This window comes from Cladophialophora immunda (assembly GCF_000835495.1).
Source record: "Cladophialophora immunda strain CBS 83496 unplaced genomic scaffold supercont1.4, whole genome shotgun sequence".
NCBI lineage: Eukaryota > Fungi > Ascomycota > Eurotiomycetes > Chaetothyriales > Herpotrichiellaceae > Cladophialophora > Cladophialophora immunda.
Genome location: NW_015622544.1, coordinates 1,012,435 through 1,039,234, shown reverse-complemented (window position 1 = coordinate 1,039,234; position 26,800 = coordinate 1,012,435). Strand labels below are relative to the sequence as shown.

At 53.8% G+C, this 26,800-nt stretch overlaps 9 protein-coding genes across 10 annotated transcripts; 4 read left to right on the top strand and 5 right to left on the bottom strand.

Annotated features, from left to right (window-relative positions):
• Window positions 1-78: 78 nt before the first annotated feature.
• Window positions 79-2,247, bottom strand: PV07_06757. 2 transcript variants are annotated; one of them, XM_016393771.1, is made up of 4 exons: window positions 1,934-2,247; window positions 1,827-1,883; window positions 1,674-1,771; window positions 79-1,621 (listed from the first exon to the last, which is right to left on the bottom strand). In XM_016393771.1, the coding sequence occupies exons 1-4, from the start codon at window positions 2,040-2,042 to the stop codon at window positions 662-664; spliced, it is 1,224 nt and encodes a 407-aa protein (XP_016247190.1). In that variant the 5' UTR covers window positions 2,043-2,247; the 3' UTR covers window positions 79-661. The 2 variants fall into 2 exon arrangements, with proteins under 2 accessions (XP_016247190.1, XP_016247191.1); XM_016393772.1 differs by having other exon boundaries at window positions 1,827-1,865.
• A 374-nt stretch (window positions 2,248-2,621) lies between these two features.
• Window positions 2,622-6,598, top strand: PV07_06756 (uncharacterized protein). The gene has a single exon (XM_016393770.1). It carries the CDS (start codon window positions 2,873-2,875, stop codon window positions 6,176-6,178), a length of 3,306 nt encoding a protein of 1,101 aa, XP_016247189.1. The 5' UTR covers window positions 2,622-2,872; the 3' UTR covers window positions 6,179-6,598.
• A 1,512-nt stretch (window positions 6,599-8,110) lies between these two features.
• PV07_06755 (uncharacterized protein) lies at window positions 8,111-9,755 on the bottom strand (the record flags this gene model as incomplete). Its single annotated transcript, XM_016393769.1, has 2 exons — window positions 8,111-9,600; window positions 9,653-9,755. 2 exons carry the CDS (start codon window positions 9,753-9,755, stop codon window positions 8,225-8,227), a joined length of 1,479 nt encoding a protein of 492 aa, XP_016247188.1. The 3' UTR covers window positions 8,111-8,224.
• A 987-nt stretch (window positions 9,756-10,742) lies between these two features.
• PV07_06754 (uncharacterized protein) lies at window positions 10,743-12,157 on the top strand (the record flags this gene model as incomplete). Its single annotated transcript, XM_016393768.1, has 1 exon — window positions 10,743-12,157. The coding sequence occupies one exon, from the start codon at window positions 10,743-10,745 to the stop codon at window positions 11,928-11,930; it is 1,188 nt and encodes a 395-aa protein (XP_016247187.1). The 3' UTR covers window positions 11,931-12,157.
• Window positions 12,158-12,276: 119 nt separating this feature from the next.
• Window positions 12,277-14,079, top strand: PV07_06753 (uncharacterized protein; the record flags this gene model as incomplete). Its single annotated transcript, XM_016393767.1, has 1 exon — window positions 12,277-14,079. Exon 1 carries the CDS (start codon window positions 12,400-12,402, stop codon window positions 14,077-14,079), a length of 1,680 nt encoding a protein of 559 aa, XP_016247186.1. The 5' UTR covers window positions 12,277-12,399.
• Window positions 14,080-14,328: 249 nt separating this feature from the next.
• On the top strand, window positions 14,329-15,695 carry PV07_06752 (uncharacterized protein). The gene is made up of 2 exons (XM_016393766.1): window positions 14,329-14,615; window positions 14,873-15,695. The coding sequence occupies exons 1-2, from the start codon at window positions 14,559-14,561 to the stop codon at window positions 15,170-15,172; spliced, it is 357 nt and encodes a 118-aa protein (XP_016247185.1). The 5' UTR covers window positions 14,329-14,558; the 3' UTR covers window positions 15,173-15,695.
• Window positions 15,332-16,763, bottom strand: PV07_06751 (uncharacterized protein). The gene is made up of 2 exons (XM_016393765.1): window positions 16,093-16,763; window positions 15,332-16,031 (listed from the first exon to the last, which is right to left on the bottom strand). Exons 1-2 carry the CDS (start codon window positions 16,265-16,267, stop codon window positions 15,772-15,774), a joined length of 435 nt encoding a protein of 144 aa, XP_016247184.1. The 5' UTR covers window positions 16,268-16,763; the 3' UTR covers window positions 15,332-15,771.
• A 1,426-nt stretch (window positions 16,764-18,189) lies between these two features.
• On the bottom strand, window positions 18,190-20,159 carry PV07_06750 (uncharacterized protein). Its single transcript, XM_016393764.1, has 2 exons — window positions 18,803-20,159; window positions 18,190-18,662 (listed from the first exon to the last, which is right to left on the bottom strand). The coding sequence occupies exons 1-2, from the start codon at window positions 20,051-20,053 to the stop codon at window positions 18,429-18,431; spliced, it is 1,485 nt and encodes a 494-aa protein (XP_016247183.1). The 5' UTR covers window positions 20,054-20,159; the 3' UTR covers window positions 18,190-18,428.
• A 164-nt stretch (window positions 20,160-20,323) lies between these two features.
• Window positions 20,324-26,629, bottom strand: PV07_06749 (uncharacterized protein). The gene has a single exon (XM_016393763.1). It carries the CDS (start codon window positions 26,490-26,492, stop codon window positions 20,400-20,402), a length of 6,093 nt encoding a protein of 2,030 aa, XP_016247182.1. The 5' UTR covers window positions 26,493-26,629; the 3' UTR covers window positions 20,324-20,399.
• Between the last annotated feature and the right edge of the window lie 171 nt (window positions 26,630-26,800).

Genomic DNA, 26,800 nt, shown 5'->3' with positions numbered 1-26,800 from the left:
CATCTCCCTCTCTGATTCTCCTTTCCCGTTCCTTGCCGTTCCTGAATCTAGACTGACAGCAGAAGCAAAAGACAAAGGTTCATCAAGGACAGTGATCATTCATTTCTATGTATCAGAGGTCGTTCGTTCTTTTCTTTGCCATGGGGGTATTTTTGTCCTTCTTGCAATCCAGCCCCAAAAAAAACATGACATGAAATACGTGCCGCGCGCACTGGTTTGGTAACGTTCTCATATAAAATCGCCTTTGATCCATCGTGTGAGAAAAGAAAAGGAAAGAGGTGACAGGAAGACATGACAGCCAAAAAGTCCGTGTATAAAACCCATTCGCCCTACTGGAGCGACCATCTGTTCCGAATGCAATCCAAAAGCCAACGCCGGTCTGCCGAAAATGCCTGATGAATAGGTCTTCAGCCGTTTCTCGCAGTATAAGATTCGTGGTTCATCATATTCTTCCCTGTTCGAAGTCGAATGGCTGTCCTTTGCCTGGTTTGAGCGGCTGGAGCAATCTCCTCCGCGGAATGCCTTGTATGTCTCATTTCGTCCGATTTCCGTCGAAATTATGGCGGCATTCGTAGTCTGACACTGCTATTTGCACGGAGAGCAGACATTTGACTGCGTTGTCTTCAATTGTCTTGCTGTGGGCCAAGCGTGTAGCCAACCCTCAGCTACCCAAATACTTCCTCCAGCCATCCCTCCATACACTTCTTTGGCCTTCATCCGTCACTCCAGGTCTCTCACCAACTCGAAATCTCTCCCACCGTGCATCTCTTCCTGTTCCAATACAAATAATCGTGGAGTGATCTATCCAACCCAGAATTCCTTTCTGTGGCCGGTTCGGCAGGGACCCAAGCGCGGGCAAGTACGATAGTGTCGAATGATTGAAACCGACGGTTTCATCGCCCATCTCAAAATGAGCAGAGGCGAACGAGTAGATGTCTGAGAAGACTCGGGGCAGCAGCGGGATCTTCGAGAGGAAGCCCCATTTTTGATTTGTCGATGGCTCTTCTTCAGTCATGGTGGGGATGTGTGGTGATTGGGAGCGACGTTGTTGGGAAGAAGGGCTGAGTGGGCTGGTCGGTTGTGACTGTGAAGAGGAGTTTGGCGGCAGATCAAAGACGTGTAAGGTCGACTTGTCCGAGGTAACGGCGAGCATACTGCAATCAGGGGAGATGGCGATACTGAAGATATAGGCTGGATCCACCCCACGACGCAGTTCCGCGATCTTGGTACAGTTTGCGGTCGAGAAGACACGAATCAGTGTGCCTGTCTCACTTGCAGTAGCCAACAGTTGACCGTCTCTGCTGAGGTCCATTGCTCGCAGGGCAGACGTGTGCGCTGGGATGATGCTCACATTGCCCGACCCCAGCTCCACAAGCTGGACTTTCCCTGGCGACCGTCCCGGAAAAGCAACGATCCTAGAGCCTAGACAGCACAAACCTAGCGGGTTATCTGCCGTTTCAAAAATGGCAGTTCTTTCGGGAGGCGAGGAGAACTTGTACAGGTTGATGCTGTTCTGGATGGCAATGGCGATCCACGACTTGGTCAGGCAGACGCGTAGCACAGCGGTCTTTTGCTCGAGTGTAATGGCGACTTTCTGTTTAGCGTCGTCCCATATCATAACCTGCCAAATATATCAGCTTCTGTGCTCTTCATCAAGTTCCCTCACTCCCTACTTTTGTCTGAGGCCATCGAGGATTCTTCCCGCCTCCAACCAAGGCCAGATAGTTATATCGCCCGAGCATTTCAGCTGTACCAATTCCGGCATTTAAGTCTGCATCTTCAATCAGAACGCGAGGGTCCGAAGCAAGGTAAGAGGAGTGAGGTACCTCTGGAAGCCTTAAGTTCGCAGGGATCCGAATTGAACACTGGAGAGAACATCAACACTCGAGAAGGTCATTACACAGGATCGAAGGGGTTTCTTGCTTGGACATACCACAGAAGCCCGTGTCGAGGCCGATGGCGAAACAGCTGGCATCGCTGTTGAACGAGGCTGAGAGCGCAATCGGCCCAGCCGACTCATCGATGATGGGACGGGTATTCATGATGAAACTGCAGACCAAGGATCGACAGCAATGCGAGCATGGTGAGTAGGGGGTGAGGAGCGCCGATCAGGTAGCGACCAGATCCAGTATGGAATTCTTGGAGATTCCCATGTTGTTGGTTGGTAAAGATGTTACGCAGTGCAGCGCCGGAGGTTGTTGTTGCAGAACAAGATCATCAAGCGTGTCTACACACCCACGAGCCCACTGCCCAACGAGATGACGCAGGTGGGCACCTGAAGCCTACCTAGGTATGTAGGAGCCTAGTGATAGCTGGGAGCCCAGGGCCTAGGTGCCTATCGAGCAAGGGTGGTGTAGCTGGGAAAGAGCCTGGGGGCGTGGATGGGCATCTGGTTTCGGGCTCGCTTAGCTTGGCGGACCGGTGGGTTAGCCGCACCAAACAGAGACCTCCTCCCCCCCAGCTTGCCGCCTGTGTGGCGAGCTTAGGCTCCCGGGAGGCCCCTAACAACGGGTCACTGCTGATTGAGAGCCCCGTCAGAGAGGCAAGACGGCCAATTGGTGTGGTTGCGTGGCTGTGTCATCCGAACTCATCCAACATTCTTCCGCAGCTTGGGCAAGATGTCATGACCTGCCCACGCGACTCGATGGCTGAGGGATCAAAAGCGCATGAGACCCCCTTATAATCACCTTGACAGTCATAAACAGCAGCGCAACGGCCGTCCATCACACCAATCAAGCTCTAACCGAATCTCCATCATCCCTGGCTCCCGTGACCGTGATGTCGACGTCGACTTCAGCTGGCCACTGACCTGCAACCGCCATGAGTTAACAACATTGTATAATCACCGACGGATCTGTCGTCACCAGCAGCAATGTCGTCAAGGGCAAGCGAGGAGAGTTATCTCTCCCCAAAACCATGGAGAGCTGGAGATCCTTGGGGATCGGGGACGAAGCTGCCAGGCGCTTATCCGCCATCGCCCGAACCACATGAACTCGACCGCTCCGGGCCTCAATCACTATCGGCTGCTGTCAAGGCTCGAAAGGACGAATACGTCCGGAAGAAGTCGATGAAAATCAAAGTCGGCACTTGGAATGTTGCCGCCATCAGTGGAACCGAAAGGGATCTGGGAGCCTGGTTTGTCGGCGGATATGGTGCCAAGGGCCTTTCACAGAATTTATCGGGCATCTCAGTCGACGACAGTGACGGCGAGTCTGACAGCGATAGAAACATCGAATCTGTCGAGGCTCAAGAGGCGCGTGTGGCAAGGACAAGAAAGAGTGTCTCCGTACCCTTGGATGATGCTCCGGCGGAGGCCCATCACGAGCAGATCGACCTATACGTACTCGGATTACAAGAAGTCATCGACGTGACTTCCATGACTGAAGCTATCAAACCTTACACAGACCCAAATCCTGCCAAGAAGTGGAAGAAGTCTTTGAGGCGAGCTTTGCCTAAGGGTTATAAGAAAGTGGCTGAAGAACAACTTTTTGGTTTACTGCTCCTCATTTTTGCCTCGCCTGAATTGGCCCCCAGCATTAGTTCGGTAAGTACGACATCTGTCGGAACTGGTCTGATGGGGTACTTCGGCAATAAAGGTGCTGTCGCCGCGAGGCTCGTGGTTGCAGAGGCGACCAAACTCTGCTTTATCAACTGTCATCTCGCTGCTGGTGCAGACCAAGCAGCACTGGCTCGCCGTATCTGGGATACCAGTCAAATCTTGGGCAAAGCCCGGTTTTCTCCGGTCACAGACAGCGAGGTTATTGAACCTAAGGAGGAAAAAATTGGGGACGAGGACTTTGCATTCTGGTTTGGCGACCTCAACTATCGTCTGGACGACGTCCCCGGTGAAGATGTCAGGAGGTTGCTATTGCTGCACACACAGAACGAGTACGACATTCAGAACAAGTCGAAGCGCAAAATCGACAGTGAGCTAGGTTACGTCTGTGCCTCGACCAGCGATTCGCAGCTGCCGGCTCCGAATCCGCACTACGAGTACAAAGATGCAGAAAGACCAGCCACAGAAAGCACCGCCGAACCAGAATTAGACCCGAAGTCCGACCCTGCTTCACTCCACACCACCCTTCAGTCTCTGCTGGCACACGACCAACTGCGCGCACAGCAAAGGCTGGGCAAGGCATTCCACGAAGGGTGGCGGGAAGGAGACATCAACTTTTTGCCCACTTACAAATATGACGTGGGTAGTGTCGGCATGTTTGACTCAGGGGACAAGAAGAGGAGTCCCAGTTGGTGCGACAGAATCCTTTACAGAACTCGCCGCGATAGGGACATATATGAAGAGAGGGCCAAACAGCGCGAAGAGGCACGCAAGAAGGATGCGTCAATGAAAGCTCGCGGAATCGACGAAGCCAGTGCAGAGCACGACGTACTATTTGATTATGATCCCGATACAGATGGACTTGCATATGGCGATGACTACGACGAATACGACGAGACGCAGGATGTGCTTCATGATGCAGAACTCGTGCAGTCACACGAGGACTATGGGGACATGGTTGAACTCAATAGCTACAACTCACACCAGCGGATACTCTCATCTGATCACAAGCCACTAGACGCCGTCTTTACCATCCTTTACGACGCCGTCATTCCAGAACTGAAGGCAAAAGTGCATCAGGATGTCGCTAGACAGCTGGATAAGGCAGAGAATGAAGGCCGTCCATCGGTCACAGTGGTAGTGGACAATCACTCCGAAGAGCCGATACCGAACGCTGACGGTGCGGCAGACATGAATGTCGTACACTTCGGTGAAGTTCGTTACGGGGTCAGAAAGACGAGGATGGTCACCATAGCGAACACCGGACAAATCACTGCCACATTTGCTTTTGTGGAACGTCCACCAGAGTCGGGCCAAGATGCCTGTGCGGCACCGAGATGGCTCGAGCTCAGCGTCGAACCTGGCTCTATTCATCCATCAGAGCGGGGCGAACACAAAGGAACACATGAAATTGTCCTGTCTCCTGGCGAAACCATAGTTATCGACCTGACTATTGACATTTCGGATGGCGAGTTGGTCCACGACTTGAACGACGGGAATGCAGAACTCGAAGACGTGCTTGTCCTCAGAGTCAAAAATGGTCGAGATCACTTCATACCTGTCAAAGGTACATGGTTTCAATCATCGTTTTACCGTACGCTCGATGAGTTGGTGCTGGCACCGGAGGGCGGGGTGCGGCAGTTCCCTCGGCCTCAGAAGGCCAAAGGGTCCACAGAAAACATGAGGATCACAGACTCAGCTGCTCATCACTCGGCGCCTAAGGAACTGTATACTCTCACTGAAATCCTTCCCATCTACATTGAGCGGTCAACAGCAGAATGGGGGATGTTGCACGAAGGGGTGACGCCGCCATGGCAATTTGAAAACGGAGGAGCGTCTTGGCCTTTCAGCCGTGAGACTTGGACGTTGGCCGAAGGCGAAGAACGGTCCGACCTGTTGATCGGGGTGAGGGAAGCATTGGACAACGCAAACCGGTTGGACACTAATTTCGACCCGGATGTACCAAGCATCGTTCGACTGGAAGTGCTCGCTGAGACCCTCTTGTCCTTTCTTCAGTCCTTGAGAGACGGTATAGTCCCTGCTGCGCCGTGGGCCGAGGTCGAGAGAAGATTGAGCGCTTTGGAGAAGGGGAAGACGCCGCTGGCACCACAAGAGATCCAGGATATGGTCATGGACGCCTTGTCTTCTTCTGCGGTTCACAGCGTGTCGCTGACGTTTATCACGTTCTTGTTGATCAGAATTGTCAATGAGATGATGGCGAACGGTGCTCCGGCCCCCGGATCGGCCACGCCGACTACGCCGACCTCGTCAAGTCGGATCTCCTTTGGACGGTCGAGGGCGTCGACCGTCTCCAGCGACTCTGGTCACCGGCTTTCGACATCCACACAAGAAGCACCAAGCAAGAGAAGTCTCTTCCCTGCACTGCGTCGACGCCGTACAAACAGCATCTCGTCATCGTCCGCAACGTCAGAGGCCGGTGCGGAAGCGGAGGCGGCCATTGCGGAGCGACGGAAGAAGCTTGTCAATGCATACGTTGAGGTCTTTGCGCCGGTTGTCTTCAAGGCTGAAAATGAAGCACGGCTTAAAGGCAAAGACAAGAAGGCGTTGGACGCTCGCAAGAGACGACTCCTCGAAGCTTTTCTCAGCGAAAGGCAATTCTGAGGGGTCGGATACCTCGTTTGGATACGGCATGCGCGTGTTTACAGATACCAGATAGGCGTGCCAATTTGGATTCCCGCTTCTCCAAATATCAGTAATTCCTCCCCGCCTAGCAAAGAGCTCAAGTCGTCACTTACGTGAATACTTTGCTACCAAAAAGAAGCTGGTGTGAGGCTAAGTTTTTCGACTCGGTGAGCGGCGGCTCTCTCTTGCACTTGGACTTTCAGCCTTCCTTCAGGACGAAGCTGGGTCACTATTACATCCACACCGACATGGCCGGCACAAGCTCCATCAACCAGGAGACTCAGCTGGGACATGGCTCGTGCTGGAAGTTTGCTTTTCCATCAGACGAGGCTGAGCAGGTGTGCGCTGTACGTAGGTATGTAGCTAGCGACACTAGTTGAAACGATGGCGAGGCTGTAGATACAATCCGTATGTGACGTCATGTCTTGGCATCCACCCAAGTCTCACCCTTTCCATCATATTTATTTTCTCTCTTTCAGCCTCGCATCGAACGAAAATCGCTCGCTTTGTCAGCCCTGGTAGCCCCCATGTGATTCTTCTGTGCTTTCTCGGTTGAAAGATGCGCACTTTACTCGAACCGGCTACGCTCCCAGCTTTTGTAACCCACGCCCCGGAGAAGCCTGAAGATTGTTCTGCGCGGTTTTCTGCGTTCTACGCCGTACAGCAAAAGAAGACCCGCGCAATGACGCAACGTTTCGTACGCGGCTCTTGTGGTGGTTTTCCGTGCGAGATTATTGTGTAGGTGCGAGGTAGGTAGGTAAAGAAGCATCAGGCCCTGAAAGGTATATATGCATCCCTCGCAGTCCGTCCTGAGAACGGGTTTTCTACGTGCAGCATTCAACACATTGCAATCTCGACAGTCACCCTCGACGTACCCGATTCCAACAATCAAGCCCAACAACACCAGTCGACATTCCACACTCGCGACCACCACTCACAAGGATCCAAAACATCCAAACAGCACAAACAAACCGACACTCATCCACCTCGCCAATCACCCCTTAAATTAAAGCCTATACAAATGTCTGCTCTCAAGAAATACGTCCCGTCATTCCTCCTCCCCACCGACCATCCGCAACACCCCGGCCGCATCTACGATGTGCCGCTGCGCAGGGAACTGTTCCACAAGGCCCGGCCGGGCAACGAGGACAGCGTCGAGGCCGGCCGCAACAACAGCGCCGTGAGCGAGCGCAGGAGAAGCTCCGCCGCCACCGCGGATGAGTCGAGGCGGGAGAGCTGGCATCCCGGCATGGCCTTTGACGGCTTGAAGGCCAAGCTACACCTCTAAGTAAGTGAGGGCTAGCGAGGGGGATGCTGTTGTGACAATATCAGTTTGTATGATTGAGAAGGGGGGAATATGAGCGGTTTTGCTTTTAGCAAGCGAGATAATGTTTTGGGACGATGAAGGATTGGCGACTTCAGAGGATCGAAGAGTAATGACTTGTGCCCATGAGGCCAGTTTCTGTACAACAAGCGCAATGAGTAAGGCGTTCGCGCCAATTTGACAGTCCAACACTGTTTCAAGGACTTGAATTCTCCACTGTCGCCAATGTCATAAAGACTTGTTCAAGTACAGCTACAGTCAGTCATTCATCCAGCGCACGTCTTCACGCTTCAATGTCCCGTCACGACGTTTCGAGTGATGTTGTGTTCTCTCCATCGCATCAGCGCGGCCACAGTGTCCATTCATCCTCGAAACCCAGCTCTTGACAGGGCACCTTCAATCCGGTGACACATGTGCCCCGACGACATCCTCGCTTGTGTGTTTTTCAGCGACCAGCATCCACGGTCAGTGATGATCCGTAGACGTGGCGAAACATCGACCTCACTTTCGTATTCTCAGCACAAGAGCTCCGTCATTCATGTCCGTAACCTCCCCTGCCTTCCCCTCCAGCAAAGCAATTAGAGAGCCACCCCATCACGCGCCCCATCGTAGAGGTCGAGCTCGACGATGCATAGCCACCTTGGAGCAAGCTTGCCGTGATCAAACTATGCCGGTTGCGGACCTTCCTTGGTACAATAACCTCACGGTCTAAGCCCTAGTACCCCAGGTCGCAAACCAGGGTCAATATCACTCTGCTGTTTGAAGCCTGCCTTCTTCAGATGTTCCCACATCACGTGCATCATGACCTTTAGGTCTGCCATGACATCCTTTGTCATTGCGTATGGAGACGGCGCTTTCTCCCAACAAGAATCGTGCCTCATCTTCGCGGCCCTGAAAGCATCAAAGTATCTGGAGAAGTCGGTCGGAGTGATAGAATTGAGCACAGTTTCTCGACCAGCGACAACACCACCAGAAGCCACTCCTGCTAATGCCTTGGACAAGCGTGGCTCCACTTCGTCACGAATGTAACTTGCCAGTGCTTCAACATGTTCGCGCATCAGCGGCACACCATCAGCGCGAGTCATCCACACAGGGCCCTTGATGTTCCATGGCTTCGGTGATGATCCGAAGCCGTTCTCGCCGGCGTAGTCTCTGTCATCGGTTCGAAAACGGGCCATTTCTGCAGTTGTGCCTTGCGGGCCAGTGGTTGTAGAGGTAATGTCTCGGAGCAGAAACTTCACATCGACGTTTTCGGGGCCGGCAGTGTTTTCTTCCCGGCTACGATCCTCATTATCTTCCTGGATCCAAAACCCGAACTGGTTGCGTTTTGGTTTTGGCGGGTTATAGGGGCGGATCAGAATCGGAATGCCCAGGAGATTGGCAATGCCGCTGCCCTCCGCTCGGAAGACGGAATCGCAGCCGTCCAAGACGCACTCCAGGTATTTTGTTGCTCTGCCAGAGCGGGTGGTAAGCTCGGGGCCAGACACACCTGTTGCCAGAAAGCGCTCGTTCGCAAGACAAGGATCCCTGATTCCTTGACGGTATGCTGAACTGAAGTAGTCTGCGGCATTTCTTGCATCGCGCATATCGACATCTCTCATATGGTCGTTTCCGGAATGGTCGATAAAGCCGCGCGTGAGCATGATTGGGCCCCTGAAGTAGTTTGCGCAGGTTCCTGCACGAGTGAAAGCTCGTACTGCGAGATTCGGTGCGTGGCTAGTCGCATCCTGCCTGAAAAAGAGTATAAGTGTATCATCCTCGTCACGGCAGGCGTCCCGGGCCTGAATTGAGTTGTGTGCAGTAAAGACTCGTTCTGTCTCACTCTCGCCGAAGAATTCCTCTTTATCCCATTGTTCATATCCTGGATATGCGATCCAAGTTTTGACCCAGACAAATCGGGGTGGCTGGTCGCGGCCCGGGAAGAAAAGAGCGCGCCGGAAATTCACCAAGCCACGCAGGGGGAAGATGTCATCGATAATACCGTTCATGCGCTTGTTCGGTTCGGTCACATCAGGCTTAGGCTCTCGGAAGGATGGGCAAATGATCTTGTGATTCTTCCAATCGAGCTTCTGACAGTCTACAGAAACAATTAGCGTGAATACGGTCAACTTGAGTCACACTTCCCCTACCCTTGGAGCAGTAACGGGCGTCCTTGCAGTTAGGACAGATTTTCAAACCGCGACGTGGACACATGATACAGGTAGCTTCGAGAGTAAGGGGTTTGTCTTCCATCTTGGGAGGCTGTGAAGCAGACATTTTTCTCCTCACTCTGTCAGTCACATCAGCGTCACGGTGCTGTGGACTGTGGTATACCTCGCAGCGATGACTCTGGAACTTATGATGCAGCTGTCACCGAGGCTGCTGCTGAAACTGGTCTGCTGGGAGACGAGCTTGAAGACGCAGCCTTCCAGAAGTGATGGAGAGACTGAGAGGATGAGTGAGGAGAGGAAGAGGAGAAGAGACAAAGGTGAAAAAGGTAGGTCAGTTTTGGGAGACTCAATTTTATCACGTTACTTCACTTCACTTCACCTTCATTGAATGCAAACACACTGCCGCACCCTCAGATCAGGGCTGGATTTGATCTTCAAGATACACTTGGGGTTGCTGCCTTCCCGCCTAGACTCACGATGGCCACGCAGCTTCGGCGGGAGCCTCGATCAACATCCGCCACATCCTTTTGACGCAATAAGTATGCTTCGTCCCCGCAGGGTTTACTGACTGTGTTATCCGGAGATGGCTTCGGTGTCTCCCAACTCGAATCCGAGCCCCATAGTCCACCTGTTCTCACCAGCATATGCAGATGCAGAAGCTTGGACTTCACTGGGTAGCAACGGGCCCTTGACCACCGGAGCGTCTCCGTATGCGCGAACTTTGCTTTGGTCAGGCCTCGAGATATTGGTAGGCCATCTAGTGTATGGGAGCGAGGGCCCCTCAGTCTGTCCAGGTCCATTATTGCAAGCAGTAGATGCTGGAGAAAATGGATGTTCTGCATCGCAGGCTGTCAACGAAGTGAACCAGGTCAACATTGTCGAGGTGTCTGTGACGTCATTCTTGGCAGTATCTCGCACTCGACGACTCAGCCTGGTCTCCAGCCTATGTACATCGATTTTTCTCCTTACCAATCAGACACGATATTTCGGACTGTGTTACCCAGATTGTGGTGCTACAACCCTCTCGGATGTCGAGTACCGGTTGGCATAACTCTCCGAGGCAGCGGTGATGCCAGAACGACAAAGCCATGTTCTCGAGCGACCATCTACCAAACACCGTGTTGCATCGCATGTGCCTGAAACATTGGACGCTGTGGATGGCGCAATTAACTTGTCGAGTGTCAATGGTATCCCCACTCATCCCAATGCCTCTGAAGCAAAGAGAGATGACCAGGCAAACGAGGTGCCCATACATTATGTGAACAATGTGGCTTGGAGGCGACAGAAAGTCGTTACGGAGAACGAACCTCTCGTCGACAAAACGGCTGCCCTGGAATTGCATTCAAAAAAGACAGCGCGTCTCCAAAGACGGCAGCAGAAGAAACAAGCTCGGAAAGTGCGCTCCGACGTCCAGTCGTTTCTAGATCTTCCGCAGGAGTTGCTGTCGATAATACTGAGCTTCTTGCAACCTACTGATATCTTCAACCTGCTTCGACTTAACCAGTCTATGCACAGGTTTATTCTGAACAACGAGCGAGCAATTGCCGACGACATCATGAACCGTCGCTATTGGATCCTCAGGCAGTGCTTTCCCCCACCGGTATCACTCGATCAAGTCCCTTCAGTAGCTCGACCAGCGCTTATGAACGAGCAACGGCACGGCCGGGGTCGAATCCACAAGATTCAATACCAACACATCAAGCAGATTGACGCCTCGAGTGTATGCACCTGTATGAGCTGCGTCCTTTCCTGGAACAACCTCAACATCGTTCTCGACCTCGCCCACTGGCAGAAGAACCTAGACAACCGCGAACCCTTGCCAGTGATCCCGCCTGGCCGGAACCCGGATTGGAACGTCAAGCTGCTGGATCGACATGCGGCGATCGTTGCAAAAGCGACCAAAAGTCCACTCACCCATGCACGGATTTTGCAGATGCACCTCGACACAACTATCCGCACCATCGTCCGTTTTGGAAAATGGGAAAAGAAAGGAGACAAAGCCAGAAAACCGGAGCCACGCCTGTATCATCTTACCGACGCAGAAGCCGCTGCAGGAACTGATGAATTTCTGGATCGCAAGGGGCCGCCGAGCTATCAACCACTTTATATGCGCGATAATTACTACGTTGTCGGAGCCTTTGTACCGCACCGTAAGTGGGATAGAGACGAGCAGAAGTGGTTCTACTATGCGAAATGGCCGCGTCCGCATGAAAATGACTTGAACTGGATCGTCGCGAGATTCACGCCGACATCGTAGTGCTGAAGACGAGAGCCCGCTTGACTGCGTTATCTTGCTGAGTGTCCAAAATCGATCCACGCATATTTCATCAACATGATATGTCTCTCTCTTAGAGATCCGGTACTTAGAGAATCGTCGAAGACTCACTGACTATCTTCTCCGAGACGTCCACAACAGGCTTTTGTCATCCTGTTCTTAGCCCCGATGGCCGGACACCGGCCCGTTACCGGCCCTGAGAAGCTCTCCACTGGCTTGATACAACCAATGACGAGGGACGACTCGCCAGGCTCACAGAAGACTAATTTTAGTCAAGATTGAGTCGCGACCGCCTTTTTTCCTGGTGAATTCATATATTGACATGTTGGTCCTCGAGAGAGAGACCTTTGACAGTATCTGGCTGGCTCTCGTTGCATATTTGCGGCATGAACATTGATAATCACACTGGACGGACTGAAATAGCGAGATCGACGAGAAGCCCACCGAGAGCATGGGTTCCCATGACGCGTCTGACGGAAATACGCCCAAAAACGAAATCACCTCGCACGCGACACCGCAAGAAGTCGAATATAATGACTCTGACCCTGCTCAAATAGACGTCGAGGTGCCAAACAAGCAACCTGAGACCCAGAATGACACCGCCGCTACCACCATTGAACGGATCACAACAAATGACAGGCCGTATTCATCATTCACAACTCGACAAAAGGCCGTCATTGTCCTGGTGGCCACGCTCGGAGGAAGCTTCAGCCCGTTCAGCACTTTCATCTACTTCCCTGCCATCGACACCATCAGCCACGCCCTGGGTGTGAGCGTCTCCGACGTCAATTTGACCATTACCACGTACATGATCTTCCAAGGCATCTCACCATCCTTCACCTCGGCCATTGCGGACGACTATGGCCGCCGACCGGCATATGTGATCGGGTTCACTGTTTACCTCGCTGCGAATCTCGGTCTGGCACTTAACAAAACCTACGCTGGCCTCCTGGTGCTGAGGTGTGTTCAGAGTGCAGGGAGCTCTGGGCTCGTGACCCTGATGCAGGGCACCATTGCGGATATTGTCACCAGCGCAGAGAGGGGCAAATATATTGCCATCACCAGCCTTGCTGGTATCTTGGCACCGAGTCTGGCGCCTATTATCGGCGGTGTGCTCGCCCAGCGTCTGGGATGGCATTCGGTGTTCTGGTTCCTGCTGATTCTTGGTGGGGTGTATTTCGTGCCGCTGGCGCTCTTCTTCCCCGAGACCTGCAGGTCGGTGGTTGGAGATGGCTCAATCGAACCGCCAAAGTGGAACAGATGCCTGACGAACTTGTCGAGGCAGCGGAAGAAGGTATCGGACGGCGAGAACGGGTCTGAGCAGGGAACGGGTCTTGACGACAAGCCAGAGAAGGAGAAGGCCAGTCCTCGAAGGCGGAAATGGGACGTTTTCGGTTCCCTCACCATTGTCGGTGATCCAGAGACCGCAATCCTGCTCCTGTACATGGGCATCATCTACGCAGGCTTCTACGTCGTCTCCACCAGTCTCACGGTCCAATTCCACAACATCTACGGTCTGAGCAGCACTCTGCAAGGGTTGCTCTTTATCCCGCAGGTAGTGGGGACCATCTTGGCGACGATAACCAACACCCGCCTCCTCGATCGAAACTTCAAGAAATACGCACTCAAGGCGGGGTTGGAAGTCGACCGCAAGAAACAAGGCGACTTGAGCAAGATGCCGATCGAGCGCGCCAGGCTGGAGATCGGAATGCCCTTCTTCGCCTTCGGGGCGGTCTTCATCATCATCTACGGATGGCTGCTGGAGCAGCGGGTCAACATCGCAGGCCCGATCATCATGCTCGGCGCGATAGGGTACACCACGATGGTCGGGTTCAACACCATCAGCGTGCTGATCATTGACTTGCACCGGAAACGAGCCGCGACGGCCAGCGCGGCGTCGAATCTCGTGCGGTGCCTGTTGGGGGCGGGCGCGAGCGCAGTCGCGAATCCGATGATCGAGGCCATGGGCAACGGGTGGACTCTCACGCTGGTCGGGTTGGTCGAGTTGGTGACGCTGCCGCTGCTGGTGGTGATGATCAAGGTCGGGATGGAATGGCGGGTGAAGAGGAGGGAGAAGGAAGAGAGACGGATGAGAGAAGATGAAGAGAAGGAGAGAGCAGAGAATGCATGATATAGCCCATCTGTAGAATATACGTACATACATAGGGAGGACATCTAGGGTTTGTTCTAAAAGATAGACCTCGTTAACTTGCCGATAGAAGCGCTGGCAACGGCAACAGACAGACAAGGCTGAAATGGCCAAGTGTCCAATCAACACACGCGAGGCTCTGCTTGCTCCGCGCCAGATTGCGACGAGGCTGCGAAAAAGGGAAGCTTCGTTCGCCAAAGAAAAAAACCGGGGACGTTGAACAGGTCATGCCACTCGTTCCCAGCTCCACTACCACCTCCCAACACCCTCTCGCCGTCGACATATTCCTCAAAGCTGCAGTTCCGGCCTCGTGCTTGTTCATTCTCCCCCAACTTCTCCTCCCTTCCCGGTTCTCTGCCCCGTGCATTTGAACTCCGAGCCTACCCTTCTCTTCCGTCCTCCGCAGGTCACCCATAGCACTAAGAAAGCTGCATGCCTGCGAGCCGGCGACAACAGCGGTGATGGTTCGCAAATTCCTCGAGCGCACGCTGCGCGGGACGAACCTGGAAATCTTCAAGGTACCTTTATCCCACGTATCTAAATCTACATAAATCTACAGGAACATTCCCCGAGCCGCATAGTTCCATCCGCCACTCTCTTCTCACTCTATCGTCCTCCCCTCCCCGTCGTCTCTTCTCCTCCCTCTCTCCCTCCGATTTCGTCCCTTGAATCACTCTACAGACTCTACCTTTTCCCACTCTTCTCTTTACCCCGTTCCTCTCCATACCTCTCTTCTCCCCATCCAAATTTACTAATACCTCCCGTCCAAATCCAGTTTGGCCTCTACCTCTCCTTCCCCATCGGGTACATGTACTACTTCGGGACGAACCTGGAGAACCGCTTCGCCGTGCCGGGCTTCTGGCCCACCGCGGAGCAGTCGCACAAGATCCCCTACGACAAGGAGGAGATCCGGGCCGAGATCGAGCGCCACCAGCGCCTCATGCGCGAGCAGCGCGACAGGCAGCGGAGCGAGGCGCTGGAGCAGGCCAAGGCGGCGTTCGCGGGACAGAGGCGGGCGCGGAGCGACGAGGGTGAGGGCGAAGGAGCGGACGGCGAGCAGAAAGAGACGGTCTGAAAAGAGCAGCGACAAATCAGGTTTCGGCTGGATCTGTATTTGCATGGTATCTGGGATCTGTGGTTGCATGGCGATGGCGCAACGGGGAGGATATGTTCTAGGGACATTGTGGGACATGCATTGGAGCATCTGTGCAAATACAAAATGGAAAAAAACATGGCGTCATTGAACACCCCGGAGCGAAAGACCATATTGTCCATTTTTACCATCTCGGGCTGGTACATTATAAAGTGGCTAAAAGCATATTGACAAGCGGGCAGGTGAGGATTATGGCGACCCGGGAGCAGTGGTGGAACAACTGTACAGCAAGGTGTGGCGGTTGATTGTTGGAGTCTGTGTCAATACAGGGGAAACAGTCCACTCAATCCAAAACGCGCTCCACAACAAGTTCGTTCCTCCGAAATCCAGCGACCTTGTGATTGAATATCTGAAGCAAGCAGCGCGGGCGCCGTGTCAAGATAGATTCTCAGTTGTGACCATATCCAGCAGCAGTACACCGCGTACATTAAAAATTTCCTCACCCTGAATGTTTAACCCCGGAAACCCTGACCATGCGTACGCCTGCTCCAATAAAGCACATGGGGGGTATCATCAAAGTATCAAAGTTCTTTTAAGGTTTCCCTGGCTGATTCCACCACGCGCAAGGTTGGGTTCACAACCGACTGTATCGCCTCTGAAGTAATCCGCAGCCCGTCCGCCGAGAGAGCAATTGCGTTCTCTGACACGTTTGTCGAGGTCTTGTAGGCGAATTCACCGGAAATATAGTAGCAGATGCGGTGATAAATGACGACAAGGTGGTTGGGGAGGTAGAGCGTCGCGGCGGTGACCAGCATCGAGACCAGCAGGAATAGGATCAAATCTAGAAGGCGAGATCAGTCATCTGGCGGGACAAATGAGAGAGCGCGCAGCAGAAAACGTACTGAAAATGAATTTCTCGGTCGGGGTTAGCATATAGAGGGAGAAAGTGACTTCGTATTGGTACTTCTTCAGTTGCACCCAGTGAAGGAAGGACGACAACTGTGATCTTTTACCCTCCTTGGCGACTTTGGCATAGTCGGGAACGGGCATCGCGAAGGTAAGAATAGGCATCGGCATGAGGTTCGAGGGGCGCAGTCACAAAGGGCTTGAAAAGTGCGGTTTGCGGTGATCGAGGATATATGGAGGACCAAGTACTTTGTCTCTCGGCGGTTCTGATGGGGTTTCTGAAAGTCCCGAGCGGAGGCAAGAGTAATCCAATGGGGACACGGGGTCTCTGATTGAAAATATCGTGGTAGGTAATTAGGAACGAGCGCGGCGAATGGTAAACGAGGGTCAGGGTGAGGGCGAGGTTGGCGGTGGGCGAAAAAGGAGGCTCAGCCAGAAAACTCAGCAACGCATGCCGCTGAGTGAGAAAAAGGGCTAGGGCGAAGGAGGTAGCAAGGATAGATTGTCGAAGGGTCAGGTATTGGATCGAGCAACAGCCAGGCAAGCGAGCGAAGAGGATTAGTTTTACAAGAGAGTTGAAGGGAGATGTCGGTGTTGCGAAGTGCGAAGGAGCGAAAGAGGCCCGTGGGATGGAAAGATTTCTGGCAAGTGACGCCAACAATCGCGCCTTTGTTTGGCGGCGCCTGCAAGAAAGCAAGCAATAACGCGTTGAAGCCAAAGGGGGGGCCAAGGGGGGGCACCGAGACTGCACAGGGAGCATGGTGGAGGCGTGGGTGAGTGGCACCAGTAATGCTTAGCGGCGAGCTCACTAGGAGGCCCCCACTCAGAGGTGGCTTTCGCCGTGGCGTGAGCATGGAATTCGCGGGCTACAGGAGCTGGGTAGGTGATTAGCTAGTAGTGTAGGGGCGCCAGGGGGGGCTCCCGCTGCTAAGGACTACCTAATAGGGAGCTCTCTAGGGCAGGTATGCCTATTGCTAGCCTGGTAGCCTTCCTCAGCGGGTAAAAGGGTGACCAAGATGCAATTACCCAACTGCACACCCAACGTATCTATCTCTACTACGATTCAGCTTCAATCACAACACAACACCCACCACACCACCTCTCCCAAAGGCCAGCTGCTGCCGCTGACGCCAACCTCTCATCCACTCTCTCCAAGCCGCACAATACAGACATCATACCGCCTCCGGATGGCCCACCCTGGTGCTCATCTCGGTCCGCCAAACCGCCCCTTGCGAGATCTCCTTTCAAGCTCAAGCTTATTTCTTCCCCCCGTATATCTGCCCGTCAACATCGCATCTCGGCACGGAGATGATTTTCTCAGAGGACCGCCGATGACCTCTCTTCTCTACCGAGGCCGTGCCGGGGATCTTGTGCAAGAAAATGTGCCTCTGCGGCTCGGAACGGGAGTCATCATGGCTATCTCATCGCTTTCTTAGCTTCAGGCCTCAGCATTTCCATGCTCCTCGACTCGCCGGCTTGCCTGAACAGATGTTTCCCATGCAAGAAGGGGTGTCCATTTTGCACTGCCTCGCTGACTGATCCACTCTGTCTAAGACCTATCCGGCGACGTCCGGGTTTGGGTCCTTCATTGGGTGTCTAGCCAGGTGCATATTCTGCATCACACCATTGAATGCAGTAAGGAGTTCGGGTTGGAGCTTGTGGAATTGATGATGAACAACGGGGTTTCGTCTCTGAGGCGGGAGAAATCCTTTCGTGGAGGCGACTGGTTTGTGGACGGCACGCGCAGGAAGCAGTTGACTGGATCCCAAAGCCAAGTTGCCGTGTCATACAGAAGTTCTAATGGTGAAAGTGTGTACCATGCAAACTTGATCTACTAACCATTTCACAGTGATTCGACTACAAGCCCGAGTTCGTCGGACTCTACGACAATTCCACAGCCTTACATCAAGGTTCCAGCCTTGGCCGAACAAGGCTGAAAAGGGGCATCATCCTTTCACTATTCGAGCAATGATAAGAGGGAGATTGGGCTGCCCGAGAACAATATGTCCATCTCCCCTTGGTGGGTGAGGAAGTAGATCCATTCTCCTGCGAGATACAGGTGAATCTGGTGTGGTCACGTTAGTCACATAACCATTACAGCCTCGTCAATGCTCATCTGTCCAGTGGAATATATCAATCACGTCGAACCTCACTGGCTATTGTCTGTCGACCCCGGAACTTGTTACCAGTTCTCTGTTCTCCATCCATCTATTTTCTAAAACTGTCCCTGTCCAGGCTCTGGTCTACCTGCTGCTCTAGCGCTCAAAGATCGCTTGTGTTGAGGAGAAACAACCACAAAGAAACGGAGAGCTTCTTCTAGCCCAGTGAGTCCTCAAGCCTTGCCATCAGAGAACTGCACGACGGCCCACTTGCCGCTCCACGCCCACATTCTCGCCCCCGAGTCGCCGCCGCCGCCTTCCATTCCGCGGGTCTCTTCGTCCTTGCCTTCGGGTAGCCCGACTACGACGTCTGCCTTGCATGTGCGCAGCGCGAGCACTCTGATGCCTGATGACGGGCCGAGTGGACCGATGGCTTCCGTGAAGGGTGTGGTGGCGGGCCAGGCAGCCTGCAGGAGTCGAGGTTCCGTGTTAGCGCCGACTCTGGGGTTTCCGTGTCATGGCAGAAAGGGATGTGTAGCGATGTGTGTACAGCTTCAAGCGCGCGAGCGGGAAAGAATTGGGGAAATGGGGTGAGGGAAAAACGTACATCGCCAGTCAACTTCCTGTAGTTCAAGTCCCCCTTGAAAATCACCAGCTCGCTCTCCTTCAGATCCTCCACCAGGCCCGGCGCGACGTGCGGCATGCGCCAGAAGCTGCCGGCGTGGGTCCAGAACCGGTTCGGCCGGAGGATCAATTTGCCCTCGCTGTGCAGGTGGCTCCAGTGGTCGAAGAGGAATTGGATGTTGGCGGCCTCTTCGTCCGACAGCGGTGCTGGTGGCGGCGACGATGTCTTCCCGGCGTTGTCGTCGTCATCGGGATTATTCTTCTTCTCGTAGAACGCCTTCGGGTCGGCCATGGCCTGGAGCAGGGCCTGGAAGTCCTTGGGCACGACGTCGCTGACGAACCAGGGGATGTCCTTTGGGTGCAGGACGACCTCGGTGGCCAGGCCCGTGGCGAGCAAGTACCCGGCCAGCACGAGGTCGACGAAGAGCTCGAAGCCGGCGTTGTCCAGCACGATGTCGACGCGGCGCCGCCCCTTGCCGGCGCGGTGCGCGGCGTGAAGCACCTGGAACGCCCGCCCCAGGTCGTTGACCAGGACGTTCTTCTCCGCCTCCTTGCGCGCGCCGCTGCCCTGCAGCTTCTGGATGTCCTCGTACGTCAGGCTGGTGAGGAGCGACAGGTCCGTGGCGTTGCCCCACAGGCAGATCTCGGCCATCTCGACGAACAGCAGCCTCTCGGCGTCCTCGATCTGCCGCGCGTCCGTCACCCCGGCCGCCACCGGCGCGTGCGCCTTGGAGGACTGGATCCGCGCCATGATCGCGCGGTACTCGGCCGCGAGCTCCAGCACCGCCGGCCGCGACGACTTGAACGTCTCCATCTTCTGCCGGTAGAACGGGTCGTAGTCGCGCCAGAACCGGGTCTGGGCCGTCGAGAACAGCGTCGCCACTCGGCGGTACAGGTAGCATTCCGCGAACAGCCACTCGACGTTGTGCCACGTCGGGGGCCCCCGCGCCGCCAGCTCCTGGTTGTATCCTTCCACGTCCGGGTACCCGTCGTCCGGGATCGGCGACAATTTCCGATTATGTTGTAACTCGTACTTTAGCGACCCGAGCGTCGAGATGATGGATTTGCCCTCTGCCAAGGCATCCTTGTCCGAGTCGGGCAGCTTGGAGACGGTCCGGTGAACGTCGTCTATGGCGCCTGTGATTATGGCCGGCCATCGCTCCCGTGCAGACTTGTGAGCAAAGGATGTGGGGTCCGACGTCTGGTAGGTCGGGACTTTGGGATCGTACTCCATTCTGTCTTTGCCGGCGGAGAGACGCTGCAAGGATCAAAGTCGATGTCCTTTCTCTTTATTTCCTTCTATGCAAACAGAAATTGGAGTAGAAACTGAGTGATATAGGGACTTGATGAAAAGGCCATGCACGGATTAAAGTTTTGGTTGAGCGAGCCTCGTCCAAAGTTACCATATGGGCTCATGCCAAGCACCAATGAGAGCGGGAGCACCTCGAACAGGCTGAGGACTCTACGCCCAGAGCAGCCACTGTTCACGAAGAGCTCGACGCGGTTCTATGAGAGTGCAAGGGTCTATTGTCATTCCACCATCTTCTTGAGTTCTATATATGGGCTATGCTACTTTACTTTCATCCAAAATCCATGCGCAGTTCAATTGCCGGCCTCGCTTGCACACTTTCCTCTGAAGTCGCCTCCTGTTTTCTCCCAACTCCGGCGGCACGCAGTAGGCTTTCCAAATCTGAGCGCTGTTCTTCATCCAGCAGAGCGACTGTCATTCTGAATGCTATCTGGTCCGTCGCCACAAGCTCGAGCAGTCTCGCGGCGCTCTCTTTCCGCATCGCCTCCAAGCTACTTCCTTTGGGGATCTGTTTAGCACGAAGCAGGAGTAATGGCACCAATATGGACATGGCGGCAAATCGGCCAGCGGCTTTGATAGACACCACAGCCGCGACGAGAGCTTGTGTCAATGCTGTCTTGACACTCTCTGGATCCTCTGCCTCAGGATCGCTCACGTATGGAATCAGTCGAGTCCATAGAATCCTGCCCACTGCGTCATCGCAAGGTGTTTTGGGATTTGTGACAAGCAACGACCGCATACAGCCAGCAGCGATCTTTGCAAGGCCCACGTCCTGAAGACAGTCGAGTAGCTCCGAAAGTGATCTTATGATCAGCTCGTCGTTGGCTGGAACGACTGAGCTGGCTGTGGTGAGCAAGATCGTCATGGACAGCAAAGTATTCTTTGCACAGGTGATGGCATGTTCGTTTTCTCGGCGCTGAGCGACAGCCAAGATTGACAGCATGCGATACAGGCACCCGCGGACTAGCCTTGAATTAACCTCATCAGAGCCGGACTGGACAACATCCTGGAGGAACGCTTTGAATATGGGCATGATCTGTGGCAGCACTTCATCCTGGCACACGCCCGTCGCAAGAAGGGTACAGTAGCTGTGAATGATACAGGCGTGTAGATCCGCCCGAATGATGGCCGGAAATATTGACGCCACGTCCACTAGCGCCTGGAAGCAGAGTTGCACGAGAGCAATGCCATCGTCCCCAAGCCTTCGAAACGCAGGGCCAGGTGGATCTTCGAGGGTCGGTATCAGACCTGTCAAGACCAGAATGATGATTCTCGTCAGCTCAAAGAGTTGTTCAATGTCATCTGAGAGCTTCTCATCACGATCTTGATTCTTCGCCGCGATGTGATCCAGTGACAAATTCCGGGCTATTTCAACTAAAACGCTCTGCGTCTCTCTCGTGCTCGTCAGAGCGAGACGGTCCAAGGTATCCGTTGTTTCATTAAACACGGCCTCTTCGTAGATCGCATTGCCACAGACCTCAGGAGTCAGTATCTTCCTTAGAGCTTGCAGAATTGATAGCGCCTGGGAAGGATCTTCCCTAGCCTGGGTCACCAAGGCCTCGAAAGCCAGTCCGAATAGGATGAAAAAGAACGCAACGGGTTCCTCACGGAAGCTCATATCTCTTCCAGGGGCAGCAGCTTCGTCTGCGGGGCCGTCAACTGCGGAATTGCGTTTGTTATCGAGTGCGTCGAACACAGATTCGCTGTCTTTTTCCACAAGTACAGCAATGGCATCTACAATACTCAGCCAATTCCTCTGGTAGAACCTCAGCCGTACTTCTCTGTTGAAGGAAGCGTATCGTTCGTCCAAGTTTCCGCCAGCAATCTCGCCTCCTAAGGTATCTGAGATCTCTGGTTCAAATCGCAAGCCGGCAAACTCTTGTAGCGATGTCAGCCAAAGCGGCGCGAGTTTGGGAATGAATGGCTGCAGAATCTCTTCCAAAAACGGTTGGTCAGAACTCGCCAGCTGCAGCTGTGCCCAGCCAGACAGGATCCCCATCTTAAGCATGGCCTGTGCATTTGGGCTGAGGTTTTTCAGATCACCAATCGCGGCTTCTGGAACCGGTTGTGTAAGATTGTCCACCCCCACGGCAAGAACCTTGAATATACGGCCCATGCGTTCCGCGTTCGTGACTATCCCTGTAGCAACAAAGGTAGCGCATACGCCGATGGCTTCGGCCGCTAGTTCTGGAGACGAGTCCGCGGCGAAGGCCGGTGTCAGAGCCGAGCTGATCTGTGCTTGATACTGCTCGAGAAGCGAGGCTTCCAAGAAATCAGGATCCGGAGTCTTGCCAAATAATTTCAGGATCTGATCAATTATTCGAAGACCCCAGATGCGAAGCTCGACCACGTTGGCGGTCGAGGCCGAAAAGGCTACGCGAATCACATCCGCGACTTTGCCCTGTAACACTTCTTCGGCAGGAATGACTCGATCCGGGGACATGGCCACTTGGATGATATCCATTGATTCGCTGAGCAACCGCATAGCAAAGTCTCTTGTCTGCCAGCGAAGAAACTCTTGACCTTCAGGCGCAGCATCGGGACCTTCACCTTGTGCAGCTGCCGCTGCAGCAGCGAAGCCCGCAACTTCTTCATCTGCCAAGTCCGGCATGGCTGTCTTCGCCGTGGCGACTCGGGAGGGTGCCGAAGCCTTTGTTCTCGTCCTGGACAGTATGCTTTGGCATTTGTCGATCCATGCGGCCGTGTCAACAAGAATGGTTTGCTGCATCCAATTCTGCAGCATCCCCTGTAAGGATTTATTGTCTGGGTTGTCATCCAAGCGTGTCCACAGATCATCGCTCAGCTTAGAAGTCGCCACGCGCGCAACTTCAGACGAATTCCTTTTCATCAATTCTCCCAGGCCTTTCATCGCAGCGGACTGCAGGAGATCCTCATCAGACGAAAGATTGGCTTGCAGATCCAAGACGTATTTGGCAAATTGAAGATGTGCAGGCGCATACATGCACAGATGACGGAGGCATTGATAACTTGCACTGCGCAGTCGTGCCGAAGGCTCTTTCTGCAAGTAGCCGATCAGTACCAGGATCAAATTGCGAGCCTTGGAAACATCTTGCAGGTCAGGGCCCAAGACGTTGACTATGCTGTCTACGCATTGTGCAATAGCCAAAGGTGTAAAAAGCTCAAGCTCAAGATTAGATGTCGCCAGCGACGCAGCTTCCTCGTTGTGATTGTCACTTGAGTACAGTTGTGCAAGGAGGCCCAGGGTGCTTGTGGCGTATGTGGAAAATGCCAGTCCAGCGGATTCGGCCACCAGGAGCAATCCTTTGAGAGCCCAGTAATGGACGGTTGTGTGGCTATCACTGCACAATGACAGGAGAACGCCGACGATAGATTTGATATGAAGACTGGCTGCCATGGCGCCTACTTCTGAGTGTATGTACCCGAGGGCAAGCGCACACCCAGCACGAGCGCTAGGATCTCGATTTGCCACGATTGTGTCAATGAGGACCTTGACTTCCCTGTTGGTGAATTGGGTTCCAGCCAGATTGCATATGCGGCCTATGGCACGAGCAGCTATATGCCGCAGAATTGGATCGGAGTTGCACAGGTATCTGTCCAAGAGTTCAGTGATGACTTGTCCCACCGCGCCGACATGCATTTTCCCAGAATTGTATGGGGTTTCGTTGTTAGCAACAGCGAGCGCGCATAGAAAAGCGAGGGCGGTGTTGATCTGCATTGCTGCTTTTCTGCCCGGTTCACGTTGCAGAGGCTGAGAGACAGCAGTGATCAGCTGCTCCACGGTGCTCTCTTGAATTCGGGGAGACTGAAGGGGCAACGATATGGCGAAGAGCTTGATTGCCAGATTCACACAAGATGTTGCGGGTGAACTGATCTCCGCTTCGTCCAGTCGGTTATCTGGCCTTGAGAGTAAGGCGGGATCGTGTTCAATTGCTGGCAAGGCAGGACACCGGACCAAGATGTCTGGTACAGACACCTCCTGTTCAGTGTATATGTCAGTGCTCGGTTCAATGTGATTCTCGAAGGGCAGATAGGTGTCGAAACTGTCTGCCAAATTGCTGACGCCGAAGCTCCAGTTGTCCTCGGTGGCCCACAATCCCTCAAAATTGCTCGCCGTATTTGCCAATGATGCTTCCAAGCTCTTCAGGACCGGGCGTTCCGGGTCGGTGAACGTCCTCATTGTAAGGCCAATCAAATCCGAGTGAGACACAACGTCGCCTTGTTCGAGGTGCTTCAGGCTGACCAAAGAAATGAAGCATTGGAGCACACGTCGGCGGAGCAATATCGCAAAGTCCTGCAACTGAAGAGCCGGTAATAATCGGTGGGATACGTCCTCTGACTCTCGAGCAGGTGGCAAGCTGTCGAGGAAAAGTATAGTGTTATGCAGCATGGTTGAGATTCGCTTCGACCCATCCGTCGTGACCAGCCCACTGCAAGAGGAGAGAAACATGAGCAGAGCGCTCAGAGCACATTCGCGGACGTGGGACAAAAAGCTGAGCTCCAAATGGCCTCTTTTCCCGGCATTTTCGTGGGTCAGCGGAGGAGGCAGTGCATTTCGCCAGAGTAACATGAGCTGATTCAGGTGTACTTTAACAAAGCTTGGTCCCAAGCTCATCAGACCCCCAATCAAGGTCCAAGCGACCTGCACTTGCATTGCCGAAAGCCGTAGTTCGGCGGCTGCACTTGACTTCAGTAAGTCCGTGGCAAAGATGAAGATGGCAGAATATGTCTGGACGGAGCCATATAGCGGTCTCTGGCGCGCACAACTCACAGCGACTGCAATGGCTGCGGCAAACCCGATTGACTTTCGGTGTGGTTGCTTGGCCTCGGACGGCTGAAATTCTTTTTGCAATTGCGCCATAGCGTGCTCGATGGTACGCATGAGCTGGGTGGGAGACGCGAGGATAAAAGCCCTGAGGCATTGAGCGGCATGGCTCTGTACCGTGTGGCTCGGGTGCTGGATGACTTGGAATAATGCTTCTCGACACGAATCCTGGAATACGCTGGCAGCCGGTCCTAAGCGCAACAACAAGTCTGTCAGAGTAGTCAAGGCTCCAGCCAGGATCCGCTTTGATGGTTCGCGTCTTTCTGGAAGCACTTGAGGGTAGTTCTTGACAACGTCATTAATGAGGTAGCGCGCCGCATTGACTTGAGCGTTCTCCGTCAACAAGAACGTCACATCGGCAAGGATCCATTGGACCAGTTTGCGGGTAAGGAGCAATCGATGTCGGTTGAATGAAATGGTTGGATGGTTCAGCAAGTCTGCATACGTATGCACCGCTATCGAGGCATAGTTTTCCTCCAAGGCTTTCCGAGGTAGCAAGTGAAGCAGATATTTGTAACAAACCGCAATGCCAGCACGAGATCTGTTTGTTGTCGACGCCCGGCAATACTGCTGCGACAGGACCCGAAGCACTTCGTTCAAAGAAAACGTCAGTCGCATAGAAGCTTTGACTTGTCCAAGTGAAGGCGAGCCAGGTCGTTCAGCGTCGACTTCCTCATCCAGATCGTCGCCCGGCTTCTTGGACTTTTTCGGTTTCCGTAGCACCGGCACCTCGGCGTTGCCGTTCGCAGAATAAGCTTGGTTCAGTGCAGCCGCCATGGCGGCGGCGGCGGCATGCCTGACAGATGGTGTGGAACCGTCGAATGCTTTCCAGATGGTTGTTTTGAGGCTGTCAAAGTCATTCGAATTGTTGAAGTACCCGGTCTCACTGGCCAGACTGCGAAGACACGAACATGCACATCTCTGAACAAAGGTTGATTTTTCGCTTGTTGCAGCATGCCGGGCTTGTTTCCAGATATCCCGAGCAACATGCTCATCCAAGCTTCGTTTTATGCCAATGATCAGTCCGCCGAGCGCTCTGAAGACACACCCCCTGACTCCGGCATGGGAAGACTTCAAGAGCTTAAGAACTGTCGCGACCGTGAGGCCAGAGAGACTAATAGCACTGTCTCCGGCGGCGCGGAAAAGGGCCCCTAGACAAACCACCGCCGCATGTTTTGAACCCAACTCCTTGTCCGTCTTTCCCGCATTCAATATGGCTAAGAGATCGTTGATGGTTTCGTAGAGGAGACTGTGGCTGCCACGACCGAACGCATCTGCTAGAATCCTTCCGAGGCCGTTTCGAATCACACGGGATGGGACCGGAGAACCCAGTCCAACGATCTTGATAACTTCCTTCTTGATCGAAGCTTGATAGGAAGGCAGAGCCTCTGCGGACAGTTGTTCGACATGGCGCTGGAAATCGGAGACGAAGGTCAACAGGTACAAGTCTTGCTGCTCGGTCGGCAGGGTGTGCAGCTTGGATACGTCGAGTTCAAGGTTCGAGGTGCCGTTGACCGCAGGCGCAGATTGCGGAGCGGGAGCGGCAGAAGGCGTCGCCATTTGGGGAGGATGTGAGAGGTGCGAACGTCCTCGATGGACGAACGCTGTGGTATCCGTGCAAAGTCATATATGCAAGGTACGACGGACGCTCAACCCTCCGTTGATCGTGTGCCGCAACTTCAGCCTGCAAAGTGCATGTCTGTCCTCATTCGTTTACTTGCCAATTCCGTCGCGCAATTATTCCTCTGCGCTAGTACGGGTATATAGCCCACCGTACGCTTGGCAATCTTAATACGGTGGAGTATTAGAGAGAGATTGTGAGAGTAAAAGGGGCTTCAGCCCTATTCGCATGAGGCAGAAGCCAACGA

Excerpts from the sequence above, each read along its gene's own strand:
- PV07_06750 (XM_016393764.1), bottom strand. The coding sequence starts at position 20,053 with ATGGAGTACGATCCCAAAGTCCCGACCTACCAGACGTCGGACCCCACA. Across the intron at positions 18,663-18,802 it reads ACAGGAAGTTGACTGGCGAT|GCTGCCTGGCCCGCCACCAC; the intron begins GTACGTTTTTCC and ends CGACTCCTGCAG.
- PV07_06751 (XM_016393765.1), bottom strand. The coding sequence starts at position 16,267 with ATGCCGATGCCTATTCTTACCTTCGCGATGCCCGTTCCCGACTATGCC. Across the intron at positions 16,032-16,092 it reads GACCGAGAAATTCATTTTCA|ATTTGATCCTATTCCTGCTG; the intron begins GTACGTTTTCTG and ends CTCGCCTTCTAG.
- PV07_06749 (XM_016393763.1), bottom strand. The coding sequence starts at position 26,492 with ATGGCGACGCCTTCTGCCGCTCCCGCTCCGCAATCTGCGCCTGCGGTC.
- PV07_06757 (XM_016393771.1), bottom strand. The coding sequence starts at position 2,042 with ATGAATACCCGTCCCATCATCGATGAGTCGGCTGGGCCGATTGCGCTC. Across the intron at positions 1,884-1,933 it reads CCTCGACACGGGCTTCTGTG|TGTTGATGTTCTCTCCAGTG; the intron begins GTATGTCCAAGC and ends GACCTTCTCGAG. Across the intron at positions 1,622-1,673 it reads CTCGATGGCCTCAGACAAAA|GTTATGATATGGGACGACGC; the intron begins GTAGGGAGTGAG and ends TATATTTGGCAG.
- PV07_06756 (XM_016393770.1), top strand. The coding sequence starts at position 2,873 with ATGTCGTCAAGGGCAAGCGAGGAGAGTTATCTCTCCCCAAAACCATGG.
- PV07_06752 (XM_016393766.1), top strand. The coding sequence starts at position 14,559 with ATGGTTCGCAAATTCCTCGAGCGCACGCTGCGCGGGACGAACCTGGAA. Across the intron at positions 14,616-14,872 it reads CGAACCTGGAAATCTTCAAG|TTTGGCCTCTACCTCTCCTT; the intron begins GTACCTTTATCC and ends GTCCAAATCCAG.